Below are 25,144 nucleotides of genomic sequence, written 5' to 3'. Positions count from 1 at the left end.
ACTTTTGCTATATGTCATTAGGAGGGCTACATTCTTATCCCATGGTTGTCAGGTTGTCCTCCTGAGGGCTGAACTAAAAAGAACACGCATCCCAAGTTCTAATGGGAATGGTGCATTCAGGCACAGTAACTCATAAAGTCAAAAAATGTTTAGGTTTGTCACTTGAAAGCTGCATTTGAGAATCAAACAAAGAGGACAAAGTTGTTCTGGTGTGAAGTACATGATAACGAGATAAAATGTTGACAGACTTACCACACCGTGACAAAGAGTCTACAGGCTTGACTAACTGATTAACACCTAAAGGCGCTTCAAAGTAAGTCATGTTTCCTGAATTTGCAAGTTGTTATATGTCCAAAATTTGCAAAATTGGCCACTGGTGATGTATTATGCATACTACATAGTGAGATTTTAGCTATGAATCTTGTTCTTATCCAACTGGGAATCTTTGCTGTTCCTTTGTTGGTTGGTCTGTCCAAAGTGTTGGTGCAAATATCTTAACTACATACTGAATTGCGACAAAATTTTGCTCAGACCAGCATGGTTCTGGTGATTCTGACTTTTCCTATGTGCCACAAAATGGCATTGACATTTTTGGTTTTGAGTGAAATATCTTCACAAATATTGGATGATTTCTGAATTTGCAACTAATGATATTAGTGACTGTGTTGGTCCTCTGGCTTCACCACAGCATCATCAAGTCAAGGTTTGGTCCAATGTGTCTGTGTAGATTCTCAGTTATCCAGGTAATGGTCCCCCTAAGAGCTTGAGTTAAACGCAACTGGACTCCTCTTTTTAATCTTCCAAAAATCATCCAAGACACTTCTTCAGTACTGGTCCGATAAGATAAGACAGGATAATATAAACTTTATTGATCCCTCACTGGGGAAATTCACGTTACAGCAGCTAAGTACAAATGAAGGGTATTATGAAATGAGGCAAGAAATACAAGTGCAATGAGGACAAAAATAAAGATCATGACTATGTATACCTTTCCCATGTACAGATTTTTCATGATGGATATATGAGAGTACTTTAAAATGCTCTTGGCCTCGCCAGGAAACGTCACAGGAGAAACATTGTTCTTGTATTATTTTCAACAATAGTCTGTTTTAACTTTAATGCACTTTGTCCCTTGATGTTCAAGCTTTACAATTGCAATTCCTTCGTGGAAGTAGGCCACTTCTTGAGTCTCCAATTACTCCTCAGTAGCATGCATGACTTCATCATCACCGTGAAAATAGTGACCATGAAAGTTGGAATCATTTTGGGAAACAGAAGTCAGACGGTGGCAGGTCGGATGAGTACGGTTCACGGGGCAACAGTTCGAGACACATTTGGCTGATTCTGCCACTTGTGCTGTGTGGTCACGGCACAATTATCACATTAGCACGGAGCAACAGCACACCAGCTCTAAGATTTCCTCCGCTTCTTTCTTTGAGCACTTCAAACATTAGCATTTTTGTGGACATATACGAAGCGTTAAAGTATACATGTGTACCCCAAAATGGGAGTTATGCCTCTTGTTTCTGGGTGAGGCTGAGAACTTTGTGACATACATATTGGTATGTACAGATATGATGCTTTACAAAACAAATTGGTGTCACTGTGAGCTTGCAGATGGCTTTTTGGCTGTGTTTAATTTGTGTCACAATTCACACCCTTGCAGAGGTGTTAGACTGTCTTGTTTTACTTTCTATTTTGCTTTACAGTACATAAAAAAAATCTCCAAAACAAGAAGCCATGTACGATGTATGTACCAAGGCTGGCTGGTATCAGTATTAAGATCCATTATTGACTGGATAATGCTGCAGTTGATCCTATTTTCCCCTCCCTCCCATAAACCCCATCAGAGTGTGCCCTCTTTTCCTTTTCTCTCATCTCTGCTCTGGAGTGGCTCAAAGCTTTCCCCCCGCCCTCTAACCGGTCAAACTCTGCGGTCCGGCCCTCTGATTGGCCGAACCAGACGTCATTCAGGGGGATAATCCGCGTCTTGGTAGGCTGCTGACGGTCTGCGGCGCTGAGCTGAGCGGGGCTGCTGGAGAAAAGCAGCGCATTTAAAAAACCGCCCAGGGAAGACACCGCATTTACGAGCTGACTTTTGCGCGCCCGCGTGTGTGTGTGTGTGTGTTTGTGTTTTATCTGCTGCCTCCCTCACCTCCTCGGCCCGGTTTCACTCTGTCCGCTTTTTGCACGATGACTCGGTCGGGAGGAACGTAGCAACCGGCACACCTGAAACAAGTGGACACGTTTTTCCTCCTGAAGCCTCCTCCGGACTCTGACTTTTTTCTCTCTTGAATTTTTCATTTATTTGGATGCCGTGTCGGATTGCTGCTGCTGCTGTGCTGCCGATCTGAAAGACTCCTTGCTGGTGTCAAGTTGTGCGTAAAACAGAAAAGAAAAGGGGGGAAGAAGCGAGGTTATGTAGGTTTGGCATTTCTCTTGGATACATCTCCACCCTGTTGTTTACATGCTGTAATTGGATTTTCCTTCATTTCCAGCTGTAGTGATAATAGTAGCAGCACAGGTTTTCCTCCTTCCTTCCTTCCTCTTCTTCTTCTTCTTCATCTTCTTCCTCTCTCCTGGTGGAGCAGAAGATGGGATTACCTGCCCTGGAGTTCAGCGACTGCTACCTGGACAGCCCGCAGTTCAGGGAGAGACTCAAGTCCCACGAACTGGAGCTGGATAAAACCAACAAGTTCATCAAGGAGCTGATCAAAGATGGGAAGGCGCTGATCCTGGCTTTGAAAAGTAAGTGGAGGTGGATGGATGCTGCTCATGTGTGTGAGAGGGAACACCTGATTCTGGTGCATGTGGGTTTTGACAGAAAGCCTTGTAAGCTGAGATGCCTCCAGTCAGGTGTGGGAAGGTGATACCTGCTGCTCTGGAAGTCTTTTCTCAAGTTTCATTGGAGTCATATGAAAACCTCACAGTCTGCACTGTGTGTTACTGATAAAGCTCACAACAGAAGCAGGCTGGTGGATGTGACTGAACAGTGCGTAGTGTCCTCTCAAGCTGTCAACACCTTCGTCCACATCAGCTTACATTAGGAGGCATTTAGCTGTGCGAGGGCATTCATGTGAAAGTGTTTCAGGCTTTGATGTTGCCTAAATATTGATAAAAGTGTTCGACTAAGTCAGACAGGTCAAAACTATATTTTGGATTGTTTCTTTTTGCTGCTTGGGTTTTTAGAAATGAAAACCTGCCTTGGCTATGGGTGGTGTAAAATAGACTTTACAGGTCATATATGTTTGTCCTTCATTGTGCTACTGTAAGCACAGTTACTAAAACAATGTTCAGGAAGCAGTTAATATAAACACAACTTATACAACCAAGTAGGTTAAAAATAATATATACAGTCCACACCAGTGTTTCTTGCCTAATGTTCATTCCTTGAAAGCCATTCTACTCCAGCAAATTGAATTTGAGTTAAGCCAAATCTCTAATATTCAAATGATAATTTTGCTTAAATTCAATCAAGGCTGTTCCCATTTTCCAAAACTACACTGTAAAAAAAATAATGTGTGTTTGAGCAATTTACTGTTATTTTACAGGTTTTCCTCATTTGGAATAAATACAGATAACAACTGGTGAAATCACTGAAAAAAGTATTAATTTTTAGGGTGATAGCGGCAGAAAGCAACAAACAAAAAGAGACACACAATAGTGTAAATGCATGGAGTGAAGGAGGTTAGGGCTCCCCAGCAGCCTGGGTCTGTAGCAGCAATTAAAGAATAGAAAAGTTTAAAGTCTACTCTTAAAAGTAAAGAAGGGTGTCTGAGTCCTGAACCAGAACTGGAAGCTCATTCCACAGGAGAGGAGCCTGAAAGCTCTCCTTGTATCTTTGATTGTGTGCTCCACAGCCTAGGCGTGTAATTGAGAAATCCTGCAGCCGCAATTTTCTTTTGGCTATCGCTGGGAATCTCCAGTAAAGCAGCCGCAGAAGATCGCAGTGTTCTTAAGGGTATATAGTTAACAAGGGAATTAGTTATGTAGCTCGGCGCTAACCCATTGTGTGCTTTGTGTACAAGGTGGAGGACTCAAAGTCACTTCTAAATGTTGCCAGAAGCCAGTAGCTAAAAGTAAACTGCTTTTTGTTTTGGTTTGTGGCCTAGCTGAAGTTAAAGAGTGTGTTACAGTAATTGAGATGGCTCGAAGTAAAGGCAAGAATCGGTTAATCAGTATCCTTTATTATATTTTAACGGCTTTGGACTTTACATATAAATTTAAGGTGTTATCTGCATAGGAATGGAAACATATTTTATAGGCATCATGTATTGTAAAAACAGTAAAGGACCCAGGCAGCTTCCTTGTGCAACTCCAAAACAGATGCCATGATTGTCATAAACCTTTCTTTAATGTATGACTTGTAGCAGTTTATCACAGTCAGAAAAACCAACCAGCTTTTCAAGATGATGGATAAAAAAGTAGTGATCAATCATTACATCCAAGAGGACAGGTTAAAACATATTTTCATTCCTGTTTAGTCTGCAGATTATTTCAGTAGGAGCCCTTCCATTGATGTGCTATGATCGAAATCCTGACTGAAAATCCTCGAGTTTATTGTTTTTAAGAAATGTATTTGTTTGAAAAGAAACAACCTTATTTTTTCAAATCAAATCAAGTTTATTGTCATTTTGCTGTACATACACAGTAGTACAGGCAAGATGAGAGAGCGTTTCTTCAGGATTATTCAACCAGCAAGTTTTGCGCAATACATATCTGGGATAGGACACTAAACGTTCACTGTCACTGCCTCCTGAAGGGGTCGCTGCGTCCATATGTGCAACCATTTGTTGAACATGGCGAACCTCTTCAGGTCCTGGTAGGTCTTCAGGGACACAAAGACACACACGATGGTGTGATGATGGTGAAGCCGCAGATGCTGCCCAGAGCTAGCTGTCTGTCTGTCCGCCCGGAATAATGTCGTCCCCTCCAGCTGTATGACCGTCTGGGATGTTGACATGGAGCCATGTTTCTGTAAAAGCAAACACACAGCAGTCCCTCCACTCTCTGTGGGCTTCTCTCAGCAAACGTAGCTCCTCCAGCTTGTTGTCGAGGGAGTGGACATTGGAGAGTCGGAGCAACGGTCCTGCTGGTCTGGAGGGGTTAACCCTTAGCCTAGCATGGATCCCGGTGCTATTCCTTCTCCTTTGTACTGTTTTGCGCTTCCGTCTCTTGGGTAGCTGCTGGCGTAGTCTCTGATCGGACTCCATGTTAGTGTAGTATGTCTAAATCACAACCGATCACCGCAATTTCAGCGCTGTTCACTGTCCTGACCCCCAGCAAAGTCTCACGGCTGCAAGTTTTGTGGAATGAACGTCTGGGATAGACAAGACACTCAAAACATTCACTTACTTATCAAGTATCTCACTAATAAAAGGAAGGCTGGATATTGACCTACAGCTGCTCAGGCAACATGCACACCGCTGGCTCAGTTTCCTTTCGTAATAGTGGGATTCAAATCCCCAGACATCCTGTTTATTGACAAAATGTCAATTCCCGCATATCACCGCTGCACAGTTGTTGTGAAGGTATCTGGGAAAATGTCAGGTCATGAGTGATGTTTTGGTAATCTGACGTACATTACCCGAAGCAGTGTCTAAGTCTTCCTCGAAAAATGCCGCTGGTACAAGGTCAGCGTGTGTGGTGGAGGAGCTGCATTAGTCTCTCAAACTTTAGCTATTGCAATACAAGTGAGTTTTCCCATGGTAACATCTGTTTAGCAGAGATTACTCTGGTTATGTGTTGACCTCAGCAGCAGCACTGGCTCTAATTGTGGTTATTTTGTTATTGAAGAACACTGCAAATTCTTCACATTTGTTGCGGAGACCTGCAGAGTTGTGTGTGGGGGTAGTAATACTGAACAGCTGGTCAACAGAGGAGAATAATTTTATATTCTGCAGTTTAGTTAACCTCTTTTTTTTTAAGTTTTAAGTGTTATTGAAAGAACAGTCGCAAGTGTCTGGCTTAACTGATTCCATATTTTTAGGAACCTCTGCGTCAGCTTTGCCATCTAGAAAAATCTTCTTTGGATGAAAACTCCCTTTTAGTCTTTGTTTTGACTCTGGTGGCATCAAAAAGACACACAGTGATCAAAAAAAGGCAATTTGCTTCATTTACAAGTTGGGTGAGTTCAAAGCTGTTCAGTAAAGTCAAAACTTCCATGGTTTTGGGTTTATTTTTTTAAATGAATGTGAATATTTAGATCCGTGTTCTATGTGTCATATCCAGTAAAACCAAGTCGTGCCAGTTCTGAGAATTCCCACAGAAGTAGTAATGAATGTTTTGGTGTTTGATGTAATGCAATAATAAGCACTGATAGCTCTGCTTTGAGCACATGAGGAGGATTCAAATGATGAGAACTCGCCAAGGTCAGTGTGAATCCACACACTGCTTTCCTGTTTTGTCTGACTGACTGATACAAGTAGTTTGGAGGACGAATCTCAGCCAGTGTTGTTACACCAGGCTCCTAGTGTGTAAGATGATTCTGATTTACAGTAGGATTGTGTTGCAGTGGACGTTATCATTTTTAAAAGATCCTTCTTACCCCTACATTTAATGAAAATGACTGATAGAAGCATGTGCAACAACACTGTCAGATTTCGTGCAGCCTCTTGTCAGTGCTTTAGAGACCACTGAACCACCTGCAGCCTTTCTTCGGTGTGGAGCTAGAATAATTACACCGTCTACCCAGACTTTCAATCTGCTGTGGCTGCTTGTTGCTGCAGCAGGTAACACCCAGCAGTGGCAAAGGCTGCAACATTGAACCTCTGGACTGAACTGTTGATGGAGCAGGGAGCCAGACCCTCCTTCAAGACCCATTAGCGGGTCCTGGGGAGGAAAAGGCACGTTGTCCGCCAGCGCAGGTGAAGAGTTTACCATCAGGAGGACAGTAGCTGGCTCATTAGCCAGTCAATGGTCGGCTTAACACATCAGCAGACACGGCCGTTTAGAGAATCAGCAGAGTAATCCTGGGAGTCAGGAGGCTACCAACAGAGTTGAAGTAATTTGTTGGTGAAGGCACGTAGAACTCATTTCCTGCTGGTTGTGTATCAGTCAAACCGCTCCTATCCAGAACCTGAACTTTCCACCCCGGTAAATTATCAGCTGTACCTTTAAAAGCCAACCAGCTCAGCTCTCTGTCACCACAAAGCTGTGGTCAGCTGATGTGCTGCTATGAAGACAATTCTGCTTTTGTCCGTTGGTGAGATCTAGAAATCAAACAGCATGACCTGATTCACTGAGGTCAGGATGAGAGTGGGACAGTCATCTGCTTGCTTTGTGCCATTGTAGCAGCTTCGCAAAAGAGCAAGGCAGCAAATTTTTCCAGTTAATGTTTTTATACCTGTACTATGCAGCGTTTGTGCTTTTGAATCGGTTGCAGCAGGTCTCTAATTTCTAACAGTGCTGTAGAGTTCTTCAGTGCAGCTGCGCTGTAAATCTTGTGTGGTGCATCTTTCAGCGCGCTTCCATCTCCTCCGCTTTTCTTGAGGTGTCGAGGGGGATGTGCGACTGCCTTGGGAAGCCCCTAAAGTTTTGTTAGCTGCTAATTGCTGCTGGAGGAGGTCGCCTGAAGTCTTGTGACAGCTCTTACTTGTGTTTTTGTTGTAATGACTACATACATTTTACCACAGAAGGAGAAAGTGAAACATTTATAGTCACCATGTGCCATGGTGCTCAGAACTTATTCATGCTGCTGTGGATTTATTGTACATACTGTCTTCTCTGATTTTTCAGTAGAGTGTAAGCTTGTATAGGGTTTGTGATAAGAAACTGTTGGAGTGGTATAAACTTGGTTGAGGTTTTTATACTTTTTTACATTAAGGTAGCTGTGTCTTTGTTAAATTTATGGCAAATATATTGATTTTTTTTGTTAGCATTTTATTGTAAATTGAAACACTTCCGTCAATTGAAAGTTCTAGTGCAAAAGGATTTCCTTCATATTCCTGTCGTGTTTCTGTAAATAATTCAAATTGCCAGGTGCAGAAAGCATGACAGTGATTTGCTTAATGCTTTACTTTGAGTTAACCATTAAGTGCAGCCACTTCACAATAAACAGTGAGTGGATATATAACAATCGGGTCCACGAAGCTCAACCTTTCAGTTTTGATAATAAATGTCTTTTTTTCTTCTCTTCTCATGCAAGCTACATGTTTGAAAATGCAATTATTCATTGTTTTTCCAATAAAAGAGCATTTCATTCAGTGCTTTCTCCACTGTTGCAAATTTACTGCAGCTCCATCCTATTTGCGGGTGTCAAACTGGTTTATGTAGCAATTACAGATGTAGAAACTTTCAGACCGATGCCTTTACACATGCACACACACAAGCTCTATTTCAGAATAGAATCTGAAAACCACAGTGTCCCTTGAATAAGGGCTTTTGAAACTTACACAAACTCAGATGGTAGATGCATACGCACGTAAACGGATATGCATACATACGCGCGCAGACACAAATGCGTGTGTGTTAGCCAGATGTCATTTAAGGGCAGGCCTAGCTTGTCATTACAGAGGCTGCAGAAATGTTGGGTTCTCTGCTCCACCTCGAACATGACATAGCTCAATCAGCCAAACAAACCCTAATTACCAGCTGGGCATTCCCTGGCGCTCCAAAGGAAATGAGACACCGTGTTTAGACAATTTATATGACACCGACACATGATGTTGCCATGTTTTCGGCTAAAAGTGTGTCACTTGGCTCTGTACAGTGTGCTAGACTGAGAGTGTGTGAATCTTGACGTTTGACGTTGATGCTTATTTTTCTTTACTATATATCATTTTCATTATGTGTTGGTACAGAAATGTCATCAAGTCATGTGTAAAATTGTTTTATATTATATAACTCAGTGTTACATTGTTGTACTATTGGATCCTACGTATGTATGAATAGTATGGTTTGGAAGAAATACCATATATTATCAGCAAGTGCTATTATTTTAACTTATTGTACTGTATGTTTAAAAGATCTAAATGTTTTTAAGGTACTTTGTCAACTTCTCAAAGAATCTATTCTTGGTAAAATCATGACTTGTAGCTCATATTTGTAATTAACGGGCATGACAATTTGGCACAAAGCACCTGAGCTTTCCGTCCTTCACAGTTTATAGCCCAAAAGACTATTTGTAATCTCTGTTAGTAGAATAGCTCAGTGGTTAGCACCGTTGCCTCGCAGCAAGGTCATCGGTTCACGTCCCGGTGAGGACACCCAGGATCTTTCTGCGTGGAGTTTACATGTTCTCCCCGTGCAGTGTGGGTTCTCTCCGGGTTCTCCGGCTTCCTCCCACACAGTCCAAAAACATGTTGAGGTTAACTGGTGATTCTAAATTGTCCGTAGGTGTGTATGTGAGTGTGCTTGGTTGTCTGTCTCTAAGTGTAGCCCTGCGATGGACTGGCGACCTGTCCAGGGTGTCCCCTGCCTTCACCCTAAGTCAGCTGGGATAGGCTCCAGCCCCCTGTGACCCTCGTGAGGATTAAGCGGTGTATAGATAATGGATGGATGGATGGATGGATGGATGTTGGTAGAATATTTACTTAAAAACAACATTTAAGTGAACAATTTTTGATCACAATATGAAAACAACTCTACAACCTACGTCTGTACATATCCGATACCCGTTTGGAGTCTGAGAGCTTAGATGTAAGCATTAGGTGTGTAAACTTGTAAGTAATGCTCTGTGTGTATGAAGAAAAACTTAAACCCAATGCATTCTTTAGTCTAATGTATTAACTGTCACTGTGGAACAAGGTGCATTTAAACAAGCCTCATTTCTTCTATAGTTAGTGAAAAACAGGTGTTGAAATGCCCTGAAACCTCAGTTTGCCTGTTGATACACCTGCTCTACCACTTGTTAAACCGATGAGAACAATGGCAAACAGGCGCAATTTTACAGATAATGTTGCGCTGGTGAGGTTTTTTTCCAGCAGCACCAGGACATCTGTCATTATGCGTCACTGAGGCATGGCTGTGTCTATTTATAGGGCCTGAACCACTAATTCATTACATGTACCTGTAAACCATCATCAGCAGTGATACGTGAATCATTGTTACTCAAGGTCAGAAAGACGATTGTAGAGTTTGAAACAGGCTTTAAAAGATCATGAAGCTTGTCACTTATAAATAATTCATGTTAATTCACATTTGACTGGCATTTTACATGATATAGAGACCGCAAAATGACAAATCAGTGAAGTTGGACTGATTGAACAAACAGTGTTTTACTACTGAGTGAGATTACATTTCTTACCTTATGTTCATGTCTGCTTTGTCACATCACCTGCAGATAGATGGTCAGAATTATTTGTGGTTTAAACATTCTTCTTTTCTAAGTGCCATTTTTCTGGTGGTCTGTGTATATATATATATATACATATACATATATAGTGTGTACACACGTGGCTTTAGAGTTCATTAGAGCTAATAATGTTGTGGTCTGAGAGCACCATTAAAGCAACAACAGTGGTTGAAACCCTGACATAGGCCATCATTCTGCCATACATAATGCTCCTTAACCATTAAATTGTGTATGCTGTGCTGTTTGTGAATTTGATATGGATGTGGGGCATTCTTTGATAAGCAATAATGACACGACTTACTTTATATGAGGTTTACAGTGTACCTTCTGAGATTGTTTGTGTGTCTCTCAAGGATCCACTGCTCAGTGATGCAGAAACAAAGAAGGGAACAGTGTGTTATATTATTTTTCAATATGTATCAATCACTCATGAGTATTTTGGATTTTTTAGTTTAAAACTACATGACTCTCTTTACTTTACTGTGCACTTTGAGGCAACTTCAAGAATTTTTTGGCATTTTTTAAAAACTATTAAATAGAAATTGTCTTGACTTATGATAGTTAAGGCTTAAGAAGAATGTCTGTCTCTGGTTTAGTTTGGAAAAATTGGTTTAATAGTAACGTTATTTAGCTGTTTTAGTTTTATATATTGGTCGTGATGGACTAACCAGCTCAAGCCAATAAAACAATGCCTGTAGATGTTGTGCGTTTGGAGAAATAGTTGACATTTTTATACACATCGGCCAGAACTAAATTTACTGTCCAAGAACTAACGCTGTATGAAAATGACATGGTAAACCTGAAATGATTACTGGCCTAAAAAAACTACAGTGTGTGTGTACATGTTCCAAAGACTTGACCCTAAAAAGCACCCATGTTGCTCAGGCATGTGCGCTCTGTCCCTGTTGCTGGTTAAAAGCAGCCCTCCACCTATTAGCGCCTTCATGATAATGGCTTCATTTTCAGGCATTTACTCTGGCTTCAAATTGAACCTTTAACTGCCCCTTCGCAACCTCATAAACAGGCCGCCAGCTAACTGAGGCCTTGTGTGTAAACGTTCCTGAGGAGGAAGAAGTGGGAATTCCCTGCAATGCGCTGTTGCAATGTCCATCTTATTCTCTCTTTACCTTCTGTCTTTGTTTTTCTGGAACCGCCCACTGTGCTGTTGGTGAGTAACAACAAGGGGCAATAGCAGTCATTCGGTGGCTCAACTGTCAACCGTGCTGATAGATGAGGGTCAGACACACACACACCAACCCATAACTAATTCTCAATTATAGCAGGAGTGAAGCTTCCTTTTAAAAGGTCCAGAGAGAAAGAGGAGTGTGTGTGTGCTGGGGGGCAAAAGGAAGAAAAAAAAAGTGTGGCTAAGAGAAAGAAGAGGTGGAGGGGGGAGTTTGTTGCCGTCTTTCACAATAGTGTTTAAAAGCTGACATGGCCTTATTTCTGTAGAGGAGCTTGGAGCAGAGCTATGTAGGTTGTGGAAGCAAAGGAGAAGAAGAGGATGGAAAAGGAAATAAGCAAGAATTGGGGACAAAGAAGGGAGGTGGGGTCTCACTCAGTCGGAAGGCATTCCTCTGCATATATCACATCAGAACAAAGATGACTGAAGGGTGTGTGCCTGTGTTTTTGTACCCGTGCATCATGTTGTTGGCAGCTAAGCTCTAGATGTGCACGGATCGTACTGTACATCATGTGTGTTTCCCATTACAAGTACCTTTGTGCTTGCTTTAGATGTGTGTGTCTGTGTGTGTGTGTCTGTGTATGTGTGTGTTGCCACTGCAGTTACAGCACTGTGGGGGTTGGGGGTCTTCCTCGAGTTATGACGTAGCATGGAGGAGAAGGAGAATTAGGGCACGACTCAGCCCAGCTCTTTTGCTATTGTTGCCTCGCTTTTGTCACAGCAGACTGTCTGAGACACACAGACACACATTTCTGATCATAATGGATCCAAATGGCATTTATCACAGACTCCAACGTGCCGAATTTTGCAATATCTGGACACAATTTTCTTTCTTGTGTAATTGATCATTAGTTGCAAAATATTGGATTTATTTATTTTTGCAGGAACAAGACTATGCAGCTTAAAATATCAGGATGTGTTGAAACATTGAAGCTCTTTATTGGCTGCTCCATGCTTTCACTTGTGATAGCACGTCAATGAAAAATCATATTCATTTTTTTTTTCAGTTGAGTGTGTAACATGCCCTAATTTTTTAAGCCTGAGGGACTGTCTCCGACCAACAGTCCACAATTCATTCATTCCTTCACAGACATTAAAAACGAATAAAAGGAGCAAACCCACTCCCAATCCACTCTTGATAAATAATTTAACGATAACCAAAACTTCATGTGTCGATCATGTAAAGAGTTACAATACATGTTTCAATTCTAGTGAAATGGCAAAGACATGCATGTCTCCATGCGGTTAAAGTTTCAGTTTGTGGGTAGAAAACGCCAGTAAGTTGTGATTGAGATCCTTTGTTGTACGTCACATTGTTCACAAGCACACACGGTCTTTACAGAGTAACAGAAGGGACGCAGGGAAACTCTGTGTCATCAATATGTTGCATCCACCACAAACATCTCTGCTGGCGAGTACATTTATAATTAACATCCTCATTAAAAATCTATTGGGATCATATATCAGGTTATCAAATGTCGTAAAAAAAAAAAAAAAGCACTTCTAAGCTAACAGATTTGTTACAGAAACGACATGCGTGTACATCTACAGATTGGAAACTGGCATAACTTATAACAGCCACCACAGAAGTAGAACTCCAGCCAGTGTGCCTCTTCATCTCATTAGTTGAATCTTTGATGTGGAGTTTTGGACTCCAGCTGGACTGAGGCTATTAAATATTTTAGCTGGGGGGACTTATTCAGTTACACTGGCCGGCAATAACACGAGAGACTCAACCCCTTCGATGCGCTGTGGTATTAAATGTGTGTTTTCTCTCAGGATGATATGGGATTTATTTTGCTGGTATGCCACGTCCAGAGGCCCCATAGATGCATGAATATAACAAGATGATATTTTCCTTTTTTGTTTTTCTTCCTCTGGAAGCATTGCAGTTGCAGCTGCTCGCAAGTGTTTATCTTCCCACACGCAACACCTTGAGAGATTGCACCTATAGGTTGCGCTTCAGGCAGTCTTCAGATGCATACAAAAATTCACATAAAATGCACAGTATGTCTTTATTTTAGGTGGAAGGCTGCAGAGAGCACTGCAGATGTACTCTAAAAGAAGTGCTTTAGGTGAGTAACATTTAGAGATTGACAGTGCTGCAAATGAGTCACCCAAGGAACTGAAAGAGGAACTTTCAGGTTTGTTCTCTCAAGATGTAGTTATAAATACACATGACATATAAGTTATGATTAAAAATGCCAGCATCTGAGAGTACATGAAAATGAAAAGAAGGAATTGAGATTCACACAGTATCAGCAGTGTGTTTCAATCTGACTCGCATGTGCTTTAGCTCAACCACGACACCACTTTTGAAAATGGAAATGCGCCTGCAACGCCTAAAATAAGTGAATTGCAGAACTGTAAGTGATGTCTGCTGCGTGCCTTTGCATATGCATACATGCATAGGTGTAGATGACTCATGCTCTATATATGCTTGACTTTGGAGTTACAGTTGTGTTTAAGGGGAACACCGAGATCATTTTCGGTTATCTACTGTTGATCATCTGCAGTTCCTTGTGTCATTTACTAAAATAGTCATAGTTCAAGTTCTTCTATGTAATGTTAATCTGTCAAATGTGGTAGTTTTGAAATGTTGCAGAATCATTAGCTTAACTTGTCATGGTAGAAACAATGAAATACCTGGTACCCTTTAAAAAAAAAAAGACAGAAATAAAGAAAACTTCCACGGATAAGTAAATGTGGGGATATAAAATGTTAATGTCACTTAACGTCACTTGCAACTTTATCCAGACTACAACCACCTGGTTGTATTTTTTACTGCTTCAGCTGCGTGGAGGAAAAGGACTCTATGTTCGTAAACGTAATGGAGTCATAACACGTAACTTCTCTTAAAGCACATGAATCCAACTGTCAGTAGTGTGCAATACGGTCACATGCAATCCAATGAAAACCAACTTGATTCAAGAATGTTCTTAAATTGAGCTTGAGTTTCTTCTTATTGCTGCAGCTGTTTGCCTTTTTCTCCCTTCGAGATAGAAAGCATTCTGTAAAACCTGAAACCTTGGCAGAAAAGGCTCACTCTAGAAAAAGAACAAAAAGGTAACTAAAAGAGTACTGACACTTCAGGGTGAATGCAGTTTAGCTGGCAGCACAATTGTTTGATCACGTTACTGCACTCCAAAGATCATAAAACACAGGAATCAAGCAGGAAGAGTGGAGAGAAATTAAACTCTGAGGAATGCTCCCTTATTTTCTGCACACTGCTACCTGATCGCTGCTGTTTGCTCGTAAAAGAGACAGCTGTGCCTTTGGCAGCTGTTTAAAACACAGCTTTTACTGCAGGTGATTATGAAAGCAAATTGTTTAATGGCAACTGTTTTAACAGCGGATGGAGGGAGGTGATCTACTGTACCTGACACTCTGAGCTCCTGCAGGATGTTGCAGTGTCAGCTGAGTGGATTCCAGCTTAATGCCAAGTAGGGCTGGTCCGAATAGCAATTTCTGGTCTCTGGATATTCGGCCCAATTAATGACGAATATCCTGAATATTGCTATCCTGATACCGGCACAGAATATTCGGCTATGTGGGTCCAGCCTTAATGCCAAGTCTGTCTTCCAACTTGAAATCCACTATGAACTCAGACAGGAGAGAGGCAGGATATTAGTTGATCAGAACCCAATGCACTTGTTAAAAATGGAAGAAAAAAAGTTTCCATCCACATGCTGCAAGTCTGAACTCTTTTTAGTGAGAATTATTGTCTGTTGTTACTGTCCATAAAGTGTCACAAGACATGAATGACTGTTTACCTTTTATGACAGTTGTGTTGGAAAATCTGCTCCAAAGTCCTCCAAAACAGCAGGTTAATTATTGAATGCCCAAGGAAATAAAGGGTTATTGCTGTCCTGGAGGAAAACAAAATGCCAGAGGAAGCCGGGTGCGATTCCCCTTGGCCTCCTAAAAGTTAAGGTTATCACTCACTTCATACCCTGCAGTGTTGAGCTGTCACATCCAAACTCAAGATGCGTGTGATAATGAGCTGGAAAATCTCAGCCCGCGGTGGAGAAAAGGTGTGGCACCTAAGTCGCTACCCTTCAACAAGAAACCTTAGGCCACTGCAGAACTCGCTGCCCAGACTTGCAACAGGTGTCCTATTGAGCATGAGAAACTTTTACTTTCTGGTATCTTGAAATGCTACGAGCAACACTTACAGAAGTAATAATGCCGGTGTGGCTTAAATGAGGCAGAAGCACACAAATGCACCCACACATGTAGACACATGTTGTTGATTGAAAGGAGCTGTTTTACTTCCAGATCAAAACTCCATAAATTAGTCAGAACTAAAGGAGAAGAGACAGTGCTGGAAGTCAGAAGCCGGTGTCAGTTCAGGGAACTGTGAGTCTGGAGGTTTTAATTTAAAAGCAGGATGTTCTTGTGTCCAGGTTAAAAAAAAAAGAAAAAAAAAAAGAAAAAAGTTTTTTAGTACAAAAGAGAACAATTCTTCTTTGTTAAAGAAGAAACAGATTTTCAGTTCAAAATAGTTTTTTCAGGCAGATGTGAATGTTGTTCATTTTGGTGTCCAACAGCCATTTTACTACTTGAGTACATTACTCAAGTACACTGAGGTACAAATTTGGCTGACTTGTTTTGAATATTCTCCCTTTTATTTATATTCACAATTCAGAAACCCAAAGATATTCATTCATTCCAGTTCAGCACAATTCAAATGCAAATATTGCTCATCAACTGCTACATATTGAATTTTCCATTTTGACATTTTCTATAAACAACAGCCGCAGAAAACACTGGCGAAACTGTCCCTCCTTTGCTGTTGCCATGTCTTCATTGTTATTACTGTCATTCCTTTAAAGTTCAATCAAGCAAGTTTGGGCATATTCCTTTTGAATCCTTAAGAGGTCTTCTAGGAAATTCAGAAAATTACTCACCAAATAAAGTAGACAAAAAGCTTGAGATACACACCACAAAAGAAGCTGTGCTGTAGTCAACTCATCAGGCATTCAAATATATGAAACAAGCTTAAAATATTCTGTCATCCCTCACAAATTAAGAAGAATGGGCAAAATCGATGTGCTAGATTTGATCTCACTAAGGTGTGAGATAGTGGTTAATGCTCGCAGGCTTCGGATCCAACAGGACACCCCTAAAACACAGTTCTTCTTTGTTGGATTTCTCCTCACTGAGGTCATGATGTTTTTAAGTTTAAGTTCTATGATTGTGACGGAGGATCTGTGGAAAAGAAATGGCCTCCCATACAATAAACACATTTATTTTTGTGTTGCAGAAAACAAATAACAAGACTCCATATCAAGATGGTAACTTTTTACGACCTTTTTATGGAAAAGGGAACCCGCAGCCTTCTTTTTCATGGCTATTAGGGACAATCAAGAGTTTGTTTCCACATGAGGAATGATCTGTGTGAAAGTGCTGTAAAAGTTCTCACATTTCACGGGATTTTAGTAACATGATGTATGAATATGGGAAGTCTGTTGTTCATTTTCAGACTGTTTTCAGGCAACGGGGGAGTCAGCTTAAACTTTCAGATTTTATATGCTTGGTATCTTCCTTGCTGGTGCAAATATCACACTCTTCTTCTTCACCATCATTAGATTTTGCTACTGTGTTAATAAACAAGTCAGAGTCTAAATAACTTCACCAGCCCTCCTTTATTGCACAGAAATGCTTTTGTTAAACTTATTGTTGAAACTTATTGTTAAAGCAGGTAATGATTAACATGCAACATGTCAACGTCCCACCTCTTGCTTTTAAAAGGTTCCATATCGCAGCTTAATCTGGTTACTAGGATCATTATTGAAAACTTGAAGTATTTAAGACTCTTGTTTTCAGTCAAATTGGCATTCGAGACAGTTGACCTTCAAAAAGGGCAGTTTTGCTCGCTCCTTTCCTCTTCCTCTTCTTTCCCCTTTGTGTTTTCCCTCTGAGCTGCAGTGGTGATGGTTTTATTCTAAACATATTGATCACATTCTCCTTCACCTTCTTCTCCCCATCCTCCTGTCCTTCCCTATTTCCTTTTGTCAGTCTGATATGGAAATGCCCGAGCTTCTTTTTTCCTCAAGCGTCTCTCAATCTGCCTTCCTCCCTGCAGTGACTCTGTTTTGCGTTATTAAAATAGGATAAGTGCTTGCAGAGAAACCTGACTTGGCCATTATTGGAAATGGCGTGGCGGATGAGTCAAGGAGTGCCTATTATATGAGGTGCAGGGGGCTCCGACTCTCTCCATCACTCTTATTGTTTCATTTTGCGCCACAGCAGTCATGACCGCTTGCCTGGTCAGGTCTTCTGAGGCATTTTGCCAGAGGTTGTGTTATTTTTTACAAGAACAAGACAGCAAACCCCCCCGCCGCGGTGAAATAATCATACTGCGCGTCAGTCCGGAACAAACGCAGTAGGCTAGTGTAGCGCTGCGAATGAGAAACCTTACTCGCCGTTGGTAGATTGTCAATTGCTGGTAACATGTCTGACCTTTAAAACCAGTAAATGGGAGTAGCTAATGTGAAATCACACCCAGACAGACATTTCCTATTTATGCTGGGGTGGGGTCATGCTTCATTTGCATTGCACTCTTATCCAAAGCATGTCTTTTTTTGTCTCTCATTTACCCATCCACTCACACACTCAAAGGCTTAATGTGCGTGAATGACCCATAAGCAAGGTGGTAACACCTGACATGTTGGCGTTTGACCCCCAAACCTTATGATAAGTGGACTACACACTTTACCACACATCTGTCCTTGACATGAAAGCTAAACGGATGCCTTGAATTATTGAACACAGTGACCAGAGCCTAGGCGTGGCTCGTCTGTAACGATTGCGGTGCCGTGGACTTGTGGAGAGTCAGCAGTCTTAGACATGGAGGTAAAGAGATGGAGACTGCACTAACAAAGGAAAGACTTAAAGGAAGACCTTATTTATGGAAGAAGAGATAGTATGGTGTACCTTTTAAGGGTCAGCTGCCTTATTCTACTGTATATTCAGAATGAATACATGAAAAGAGGTAGATGTGGTGCAAATGTATGCAAAGTCAGTAGAAGAAGCCGGAGTTTCAGGTTTCAAAGCAGCCAGATGGACCCAACATAAATCATGGGAATGCAAACTAGAGTACAGATATGCTGCTTGTTGAGTTTAAAAAAAGGTACTGAGGTCGATACTCTATTTTCGTTAATTCTTTGTGGCCCTTTTATGAATATTATATGAAGCAAATAAGTCATTATTTGTGTTGCCTTTAAAGACATTTATGATGAGATAAGAGGAAGGGACAACTGCAGTAATGGACTACTACTTGGTTCTATAGCCTGAGTCTCACAGTTTTCCTTCACCTTGTTTAAGTTAATGTCTTGAATTTATTGCACATATACTGTCTGGTTTGGTTCAGCCGCACTTCTCTCTTCAATCAGTTTATAGTAATAGACAACATTAGATGGTAGACAGATAAGGTTAGCAAGTAGCCAATGGAGTACAGTGGAAGATGCAGCTGTAGATGCAGATATTTTATAAGTAACTGGTGAATATCAAACTTGAGTGAATGTTGGACTTAGAGCCATGAAGTAGATGGACTTAAAATTAGGGATGCAATTTTGTATAACTTTGCTAACCGATAGTCACCATTGTTAATCAATACTTAACAGGAATGAAGTACAGTGGACATTATTCTTTATCCTGATAAAGCTGAGTCTAATATTGGTCACGTAACACAAGCTGCTGTAACAGATTGGTGTGTCTACTATTGAGTTACAACAACACTGTCCTCGCACACTTCAACTGCAGCCATTCATCTTCACAGAAGACTTTGTCATGGTGGCCCTTTACTAACTAAACCCCAACAACTCCCTCTGCTTGCCAACCCAGAACCGTCCTTAGTTTGAGTACCATACAGCGTTAAACAGAAACAGACTTCACCTGGTGGTCCAATTAGATACCTTAGCTAATGTATAATACATTTTCTCACATGCATGGCCTTCGTCTTCTGCCTAATCAGTTAATCCATTTTTAATTGCTTAAAGTATTAATGGGAACTATTAATCATCATTATCCCTACATGAAATGCATGCAAATGTTACTCTGCGTCTAATGAATGGCAATTATCTACCATCACAGAACATGCATGAACATTGTAAAGCAATAATAGATTAGAACAATGTATGTCAGGATGATGTAGAGTTCTTCTGCTGCGGAGTGGCAAAAAAAACAAAAAGAAGTTGATATAGCTTCAAATAACTTTATCAACAATATTCACAGTTACTTAAGCTTTTTTCTTTTTTTTAACCATCAGAACTTTTACATCTTCTTCGGTTGGTTCAATAGGACAATTGCCAGGACATACTTCCTGCACATATTTGGCGCAGTGTTTGCTGGTGGAAGGAAGCGTGCTGCTGCTCAGCTTCCACCACCTTTTTTCACCTCGTGGAGGGATTTTGGATATGTAACGCAAGAAACACAATGTGTTATCTCACTGTCCTACTTTACCCTTTAGCGGTGTTTCTGTCTGAGCTGTAAGACATTGAAAAATACGCCTTTAATTGATATCTACTCTGTGTGTGTGTGTGTTTGTGTGTGTGTGTGAGAGGCTGGGCATGTGCAGGGGTGGGCTGAGGGGAAGGCTCGTCTCCACTGCTGCCCAGAGCCAACCCAAACAAACCACAGTCCGCTGGCATGGTGAGAGAGGGAGTGTGCATGTGTGTATTTAACAGTGTGCGTGTCTGCGTTCAGCTCCCGTCTGTTTTGTCCCGCCTGCTCCAAAAATAACCCCCTGCTAAGAATATTTAATCCCCGGGTTACCGCTCTTGCTTCCCCCGTCTTGCTCTTTATCACACCCTCACACATTTTTTGATATGCATAGCTCTACGCACACATAGGGGTGAAGGGGATGGGGTGTCCTGGTGTAAAGCCAGCCAAAACTCGTAGGCTTAGTGGGGGTAATTCGGTAGGTGCATGTTGATTTACTCTCTGTTTTCATGTGTCGAGTGTCGTCAGGGGAGGTAAAGTGGTGTTGGCTTGCCTCTGGCTCCGGTCTGAGGACGAGAGATTACTGTAAGAGGAGGGAATCTGTGTTTGCTATCATATTTATTTATTTACTTTACCGTAATCTTTCTCAGAATTTGAGAGCTTTGGTTTCAGTCTAGTTGTATATCACATGGGCCTGATCACATTATTGCGGGTCAGATTGTGGCGCTGATGGGACTCGGGGTCGGGAGGTCGAGATTTAATACTCAAACACTGGAGGGTTAGCATGGTGTAGGTGGGAGAGGATTGAGTTTGGCAGGCAGGGATTTATGTCCATCTCTGCGGGGAACTATAGCAAACACAGACGTTTTTTAGGCCAACTTGCGGTTGATGCTGCTGGCAGAGGGCGGGGCCCTAAGCTGAAGGACTGACAGTGTTTTTGTATTGCAAATTTTTCGCTCATATTTGTAAAGATTTTGAGTGTGAGATTGGTCATACCTAAACATTCAGAGTGTACTTTATTTAAAACAAAAATGAAACTGTATTTTTTTGTTTGTTGCCTTTCAAAAAAACGGGATGTGTCGAGGAAATATTTTCAGGTCATGTTGTGTGAAAACTTTTATTGAAGCTCTTTTCCATCTCCATGTAAGAGGAGATTCATGGAAAGCTTATTCATGGGCCAGGACGAGATCAAGGATTAGTTTGTGTAGGCTGCGATTCTGCAAAGAATTGGCTGACTGGTGTGCTCATGAGGTGTGATGATGCTCAGTACAATATCCATTGGAGGCTGAACTTCAGGGTGGTGACCTGCAGGCGTCAAGGTCATCTCTGACCTGCAACTTGAAGCTATGATCAATAAACATCTCTACACTGTTGGCTCTGCTGACTAGACTCAGGGTGTCAGGAAGGGAGGCATATTAAGATGTTTGGAACAGAAAAACATAAGTGTGCAGTATTTATGTGTATATTATTTACCCTAACATTAACTTTTTAAATGAATGGTCAAATAACAAATTTCATTGTGTAGTTAATAACATTGATTCTGCATACCCATGAACTGGGTTCTGCTGGGAGGCCTTTCTTTATTTGAACTGGAGCTCTAAGGGTATATATATAGGCTGTATGAGATTTTCATTTGTGATTTTGGCCTATGTGAATCAATCTTGAATGGTGTAATTTTTAAGGAAATATAAAACAGCCAAATTTCTAAATCTGCAGTTCTGCTCAAGTTGCTTTTCCTGAATTATTATCCACAGTCAGGTCTATCAGGGATTACAGCTCTGTGCACTCCTGACATGCAAGTTGAAAATGAGGTCAAAGACGACTCACTCGTCTATATAGCAGTGTTTTGTCAGTTTGCTGAGCTGGGTCAGTCTGCTCCCAGTTAGTGTTTGCCTGACCTATAATAGATCATTGAGCTGAATAAGCGATGTCTCTCATAGTCTCATTAGGCATAAATGGTACAGTAATAGTGCTTTTCTGTTGCCCGATGACGAACAGACATTGGAGACAGGCAGATGCACACAATAATCTCGGTGCAAGTGGTTTGCATTGTCACTCCAGTGGTCGAAATGTAAGTGCTGTAACCAAATCTTTGGTTTCGTCTTATCCCCCCATATTATTTAAAACATTTCAGTGTAGAGGTTTACTTTCATTTTGACATTTAATATATTGTGCCATCACTATGTCTTGTGCTGACGCAGGAAGCTGGACTGACTTGCCAGTTTGTCATTGTTGTGAAAGACGACTTGCCTCATCCAGTAAAACACTTATTTCTTATTAAGTTGTGAGTTTGCACAGACAAGATTCTTTTCTCATCTAAATTTAGGCCCTTATATAACCAGACACAATTTTTCCAAAAATGATTTTGTTTTGTTGTGGCTTCTTTGTGAAGAGGAAAATGAGGGCAAATGCCAAACAAGGGTCTGAGATAATGTAAATAAATATAATAGGGGGAGTAAGAAGTGAAAATCAAAAGACATTTATATAACAGTTACATCATTTCAGCATTCTTTTCAAATTATGCTGCAGTTTAACATATACAATTCATTAATTGGTACAAGGGAGTAATGTAATAATGCGGTAAACCGTTCCCATCACATTTGCTCTGTGCAGCTGACATAGAAACTAAAAATTCATCTTTCAGTTGGAAGATGTCACACTGACAGACGTTCGGTGAAAATCTAAATCTGACCACAGGAATTGTTGCGGAGGATCATATGGTGATAAAAGCAAATTTTCTGGCCCAGACCTTAAACACCAAAAACCACAATAATGTAAAGCTCATTTGTCTCGCTGTACGCTGTAGGTCCCACACAGTCAGTTTCACATCCACTGTCAACAGACCATCACATGCTGGACGCTTTGTGCGTTCTGCGGCTAATTGGACTTATTCCAGGTGCTTTAAGCGGCTATTGATTTAACTGTTTGAAACCAAATGAATAACACGTTAAAATGGCAAATTGAGTGGAATTCCCCTTTCAGCTTGACCGTAAACTAGCCCTCTACCTTATTTGTAGGCTGTCCGGTATCATTTTCCACATTGACACTAAAGTTATAAATGGAGATTTTAGCCTTGATTTAAAACACTACATTTCTTTTCTGCTCAATTAATTTTGAGGTTAGTTTTGTGGTTTCATTATAATGGGCTTCGACAGCTATATGTACCAGTTACACACAGTTATAGGTAATATTGTAGACTGAGCTTTAATTTATTACAGTTGTAGTATTTAACTCTTGCTTATTACATACATGCATAGCTTGTAGATTATTATAATCAATCTGTGAACCTAAATCCTCAGCCTTTCTTGTTAGCCTGAACCTGGTTTGTCACACTGGTTTGTGGTCTGCAGCAACATTTACTTAATTCACAGCTGCTGCAGGACAAAGGTGTGATGTCCTGCCACATTACTCACTTCCGTGCACACACCAAGGTGACACAAGTCTGCAGGTTTTCTTGCAAAAAGGAAGCCAGAGCAGAATGTAAAACCTGTGTAATGTGTTTGTAGTCTCTTTTATTGACCTTATGTTTCATGGTCGAAATATTTTGAATGAAATGAATGAAATGAAGAATACTTTATTCATCCCAGAAGGGAAATTCAATTGCCACCTCTAATGCTAATTTTACCTGCATTTAGTTTTGTTGGTAATGTGCCTTTCAAATACTACACAATCAAGCATTTTCTGAGGCAACAGCAGAGTAAAATTCTCAAACATTACCAGGTAGGTAGCTCCTCTTTCTTTTTTTTTTTTCACTTTGATTTGAACAGAAATAACCTGTCAGCTAATGAAGACGTAACTGAAAATTGGCAAGGCATGGACCTGCCTAACAACAGAGAAAAAGGCTGGAATTTGTATTATACCACTTTGCAGCCTCCAGGCAAAAAAAAAAAGCTGCACTTTGTGTCTTTAAAGTTAGACTCCCAGTTCTGAATTCTGTGCGAGTGCATTAGCAGGGTGGCAGTTTGTGGCTTTGAACCTCCAACCCCGTCTTCTGTTGTGTTCGTCTCATCTCTGTCACGTTGGCCTCAGAGGAAGAACTTAAACTGACAAGCCACTCGGCCGCACATCCCCCCGGCTGCTGTGATCCGTCCTGACAGAGAGAGACGGAGAGAGAAACAGGATGAGGGGGGGAGAGAGAGAGGGAGTAATGGCTACAATAACAAAAGACTGTAACAGACTTGGAGGACAGAACATGCACTCTATCTGTGCTATCTGTAATGGCCAATGAACTATGCGTGTCTGTGGTTGGACGCTAATAAAGCGTATGATGGTGCCTTCAGGGCTGCTTTTAGCCTCCTACTGGGAGACAGACGATGTTAAAGAGTGGGTGGCCTTGGCATTTTCTGTAATGAATCATATGCGTATAGACATCTGGTGATATATAAGGCAAGCCAATCAGTATTATTATAATGTTCAGTCTTTTTAAAATCTTTATTAGTTTTATTTTTGCCATTTTTATTTTTTTGAATTGGTCTAATCAGTGGTTGCTGTTTATTCATGCTGATGAAATCCTGTTTTTCGTCAACCTTGTTTGATTACTTAACATGTGAACTATAGATCCAGGCTCTCATGTTCTATGCAGATTTACTGTCAGTGACAAGTTTTGAGAGTAATAGCAAATTACCGACCTACTGATATATTATTGTGTTTTAACTTAACTTAACTTAACTTAGCTTAACTTAACCTAATTTAATCAAAGAAGCTTTAAAGTTGCCTTTACGTTTACAGGTTGGATCAGTCACCACTACATTTTGAATTGTTTTTTTTACAGAACTTCTTGAAATGCATGCGCCAGATTTAAAGAAAAGGGAAATAGGAAGCAACAAGTTAAGCAAAATCCAGCCTTTGTGTGTGTGACAAGTGTGTAAATATGAAGTAAATGCTTTACATTTTTAGTAATTTTTTCTTATGAATGCACATAAAAGCAGCCCTTTTTGAAGATTGCCAAGGAGTGTGGTGAAATTCTTTGAATCATGTTCAGAGTTGTAGAGAGTTCAATACTTCCTCTGTATTGTAAAGACATTTTGTGTTGTGGGAGGGACATAGTGAGACAGAATGTCAGACACAAAGTGTAAGAATATGGTGAAGTGGATGAAAGCGTGGCTTGTGAACGTCACAGGGACTTAATAATGGGGTATTCACATGACCACAGTGGCATGTCAAGAGCTTTGTGTGTGTGAAGGAAAAAGCTGAACTGCTCATTCCTGCTCCAGACCTTCTGT

General features: G+C 40.9%; 1 protein-coding gene across 1 annotated transcript in view; it reads left to right on the top strand.

Annotated features, from left to right (window-relative positions):
• The first annotated feature begins 2,080 nt into the window (after positions 1 to 2,080).
• LOC103369379 (rho GTPase-activating protein 26) overlaps positions 2,081 to 25,144 on the top strand; it is an 89,815-nt gene continuing 66,751 nt past the window's right edge. The window contains exon 1 of the mRNA XM_008298085.1: positions 2,081 to 2,748. Coding sequence (XP_008296307.1) covers positions 2,595 to 2,748 — 154 coding nt within the window. The 5' untranslated portion in view covers positions 2,081 to 2,594. The remainder of the gene's footprint in view (positions 2,749 to 25,144) is intronic.

The sequence above is a fragment of the Stegastes partitus genome, unplaced genomic scaffold (assembly GCF_000690725.1).
Source record: "Stegastes partitus isolate 25-593 unplaced genomic scaffold, Stegastes_partitus-1.0.2 Scaffold28, whole genome shotgun sequence".
In the NCBI taxonomy this organism is placed as follows: Eukaryota; Metazoa; Chordata; class Actinopteri; family Pomacentridae; genus Stegastes; species Stegastes partitus.
The sequence above is the reverse complement of the archived record's forward strand: the minus strand, read 5'-3'. Positions and strand labels throughout refer to the sequence as shown.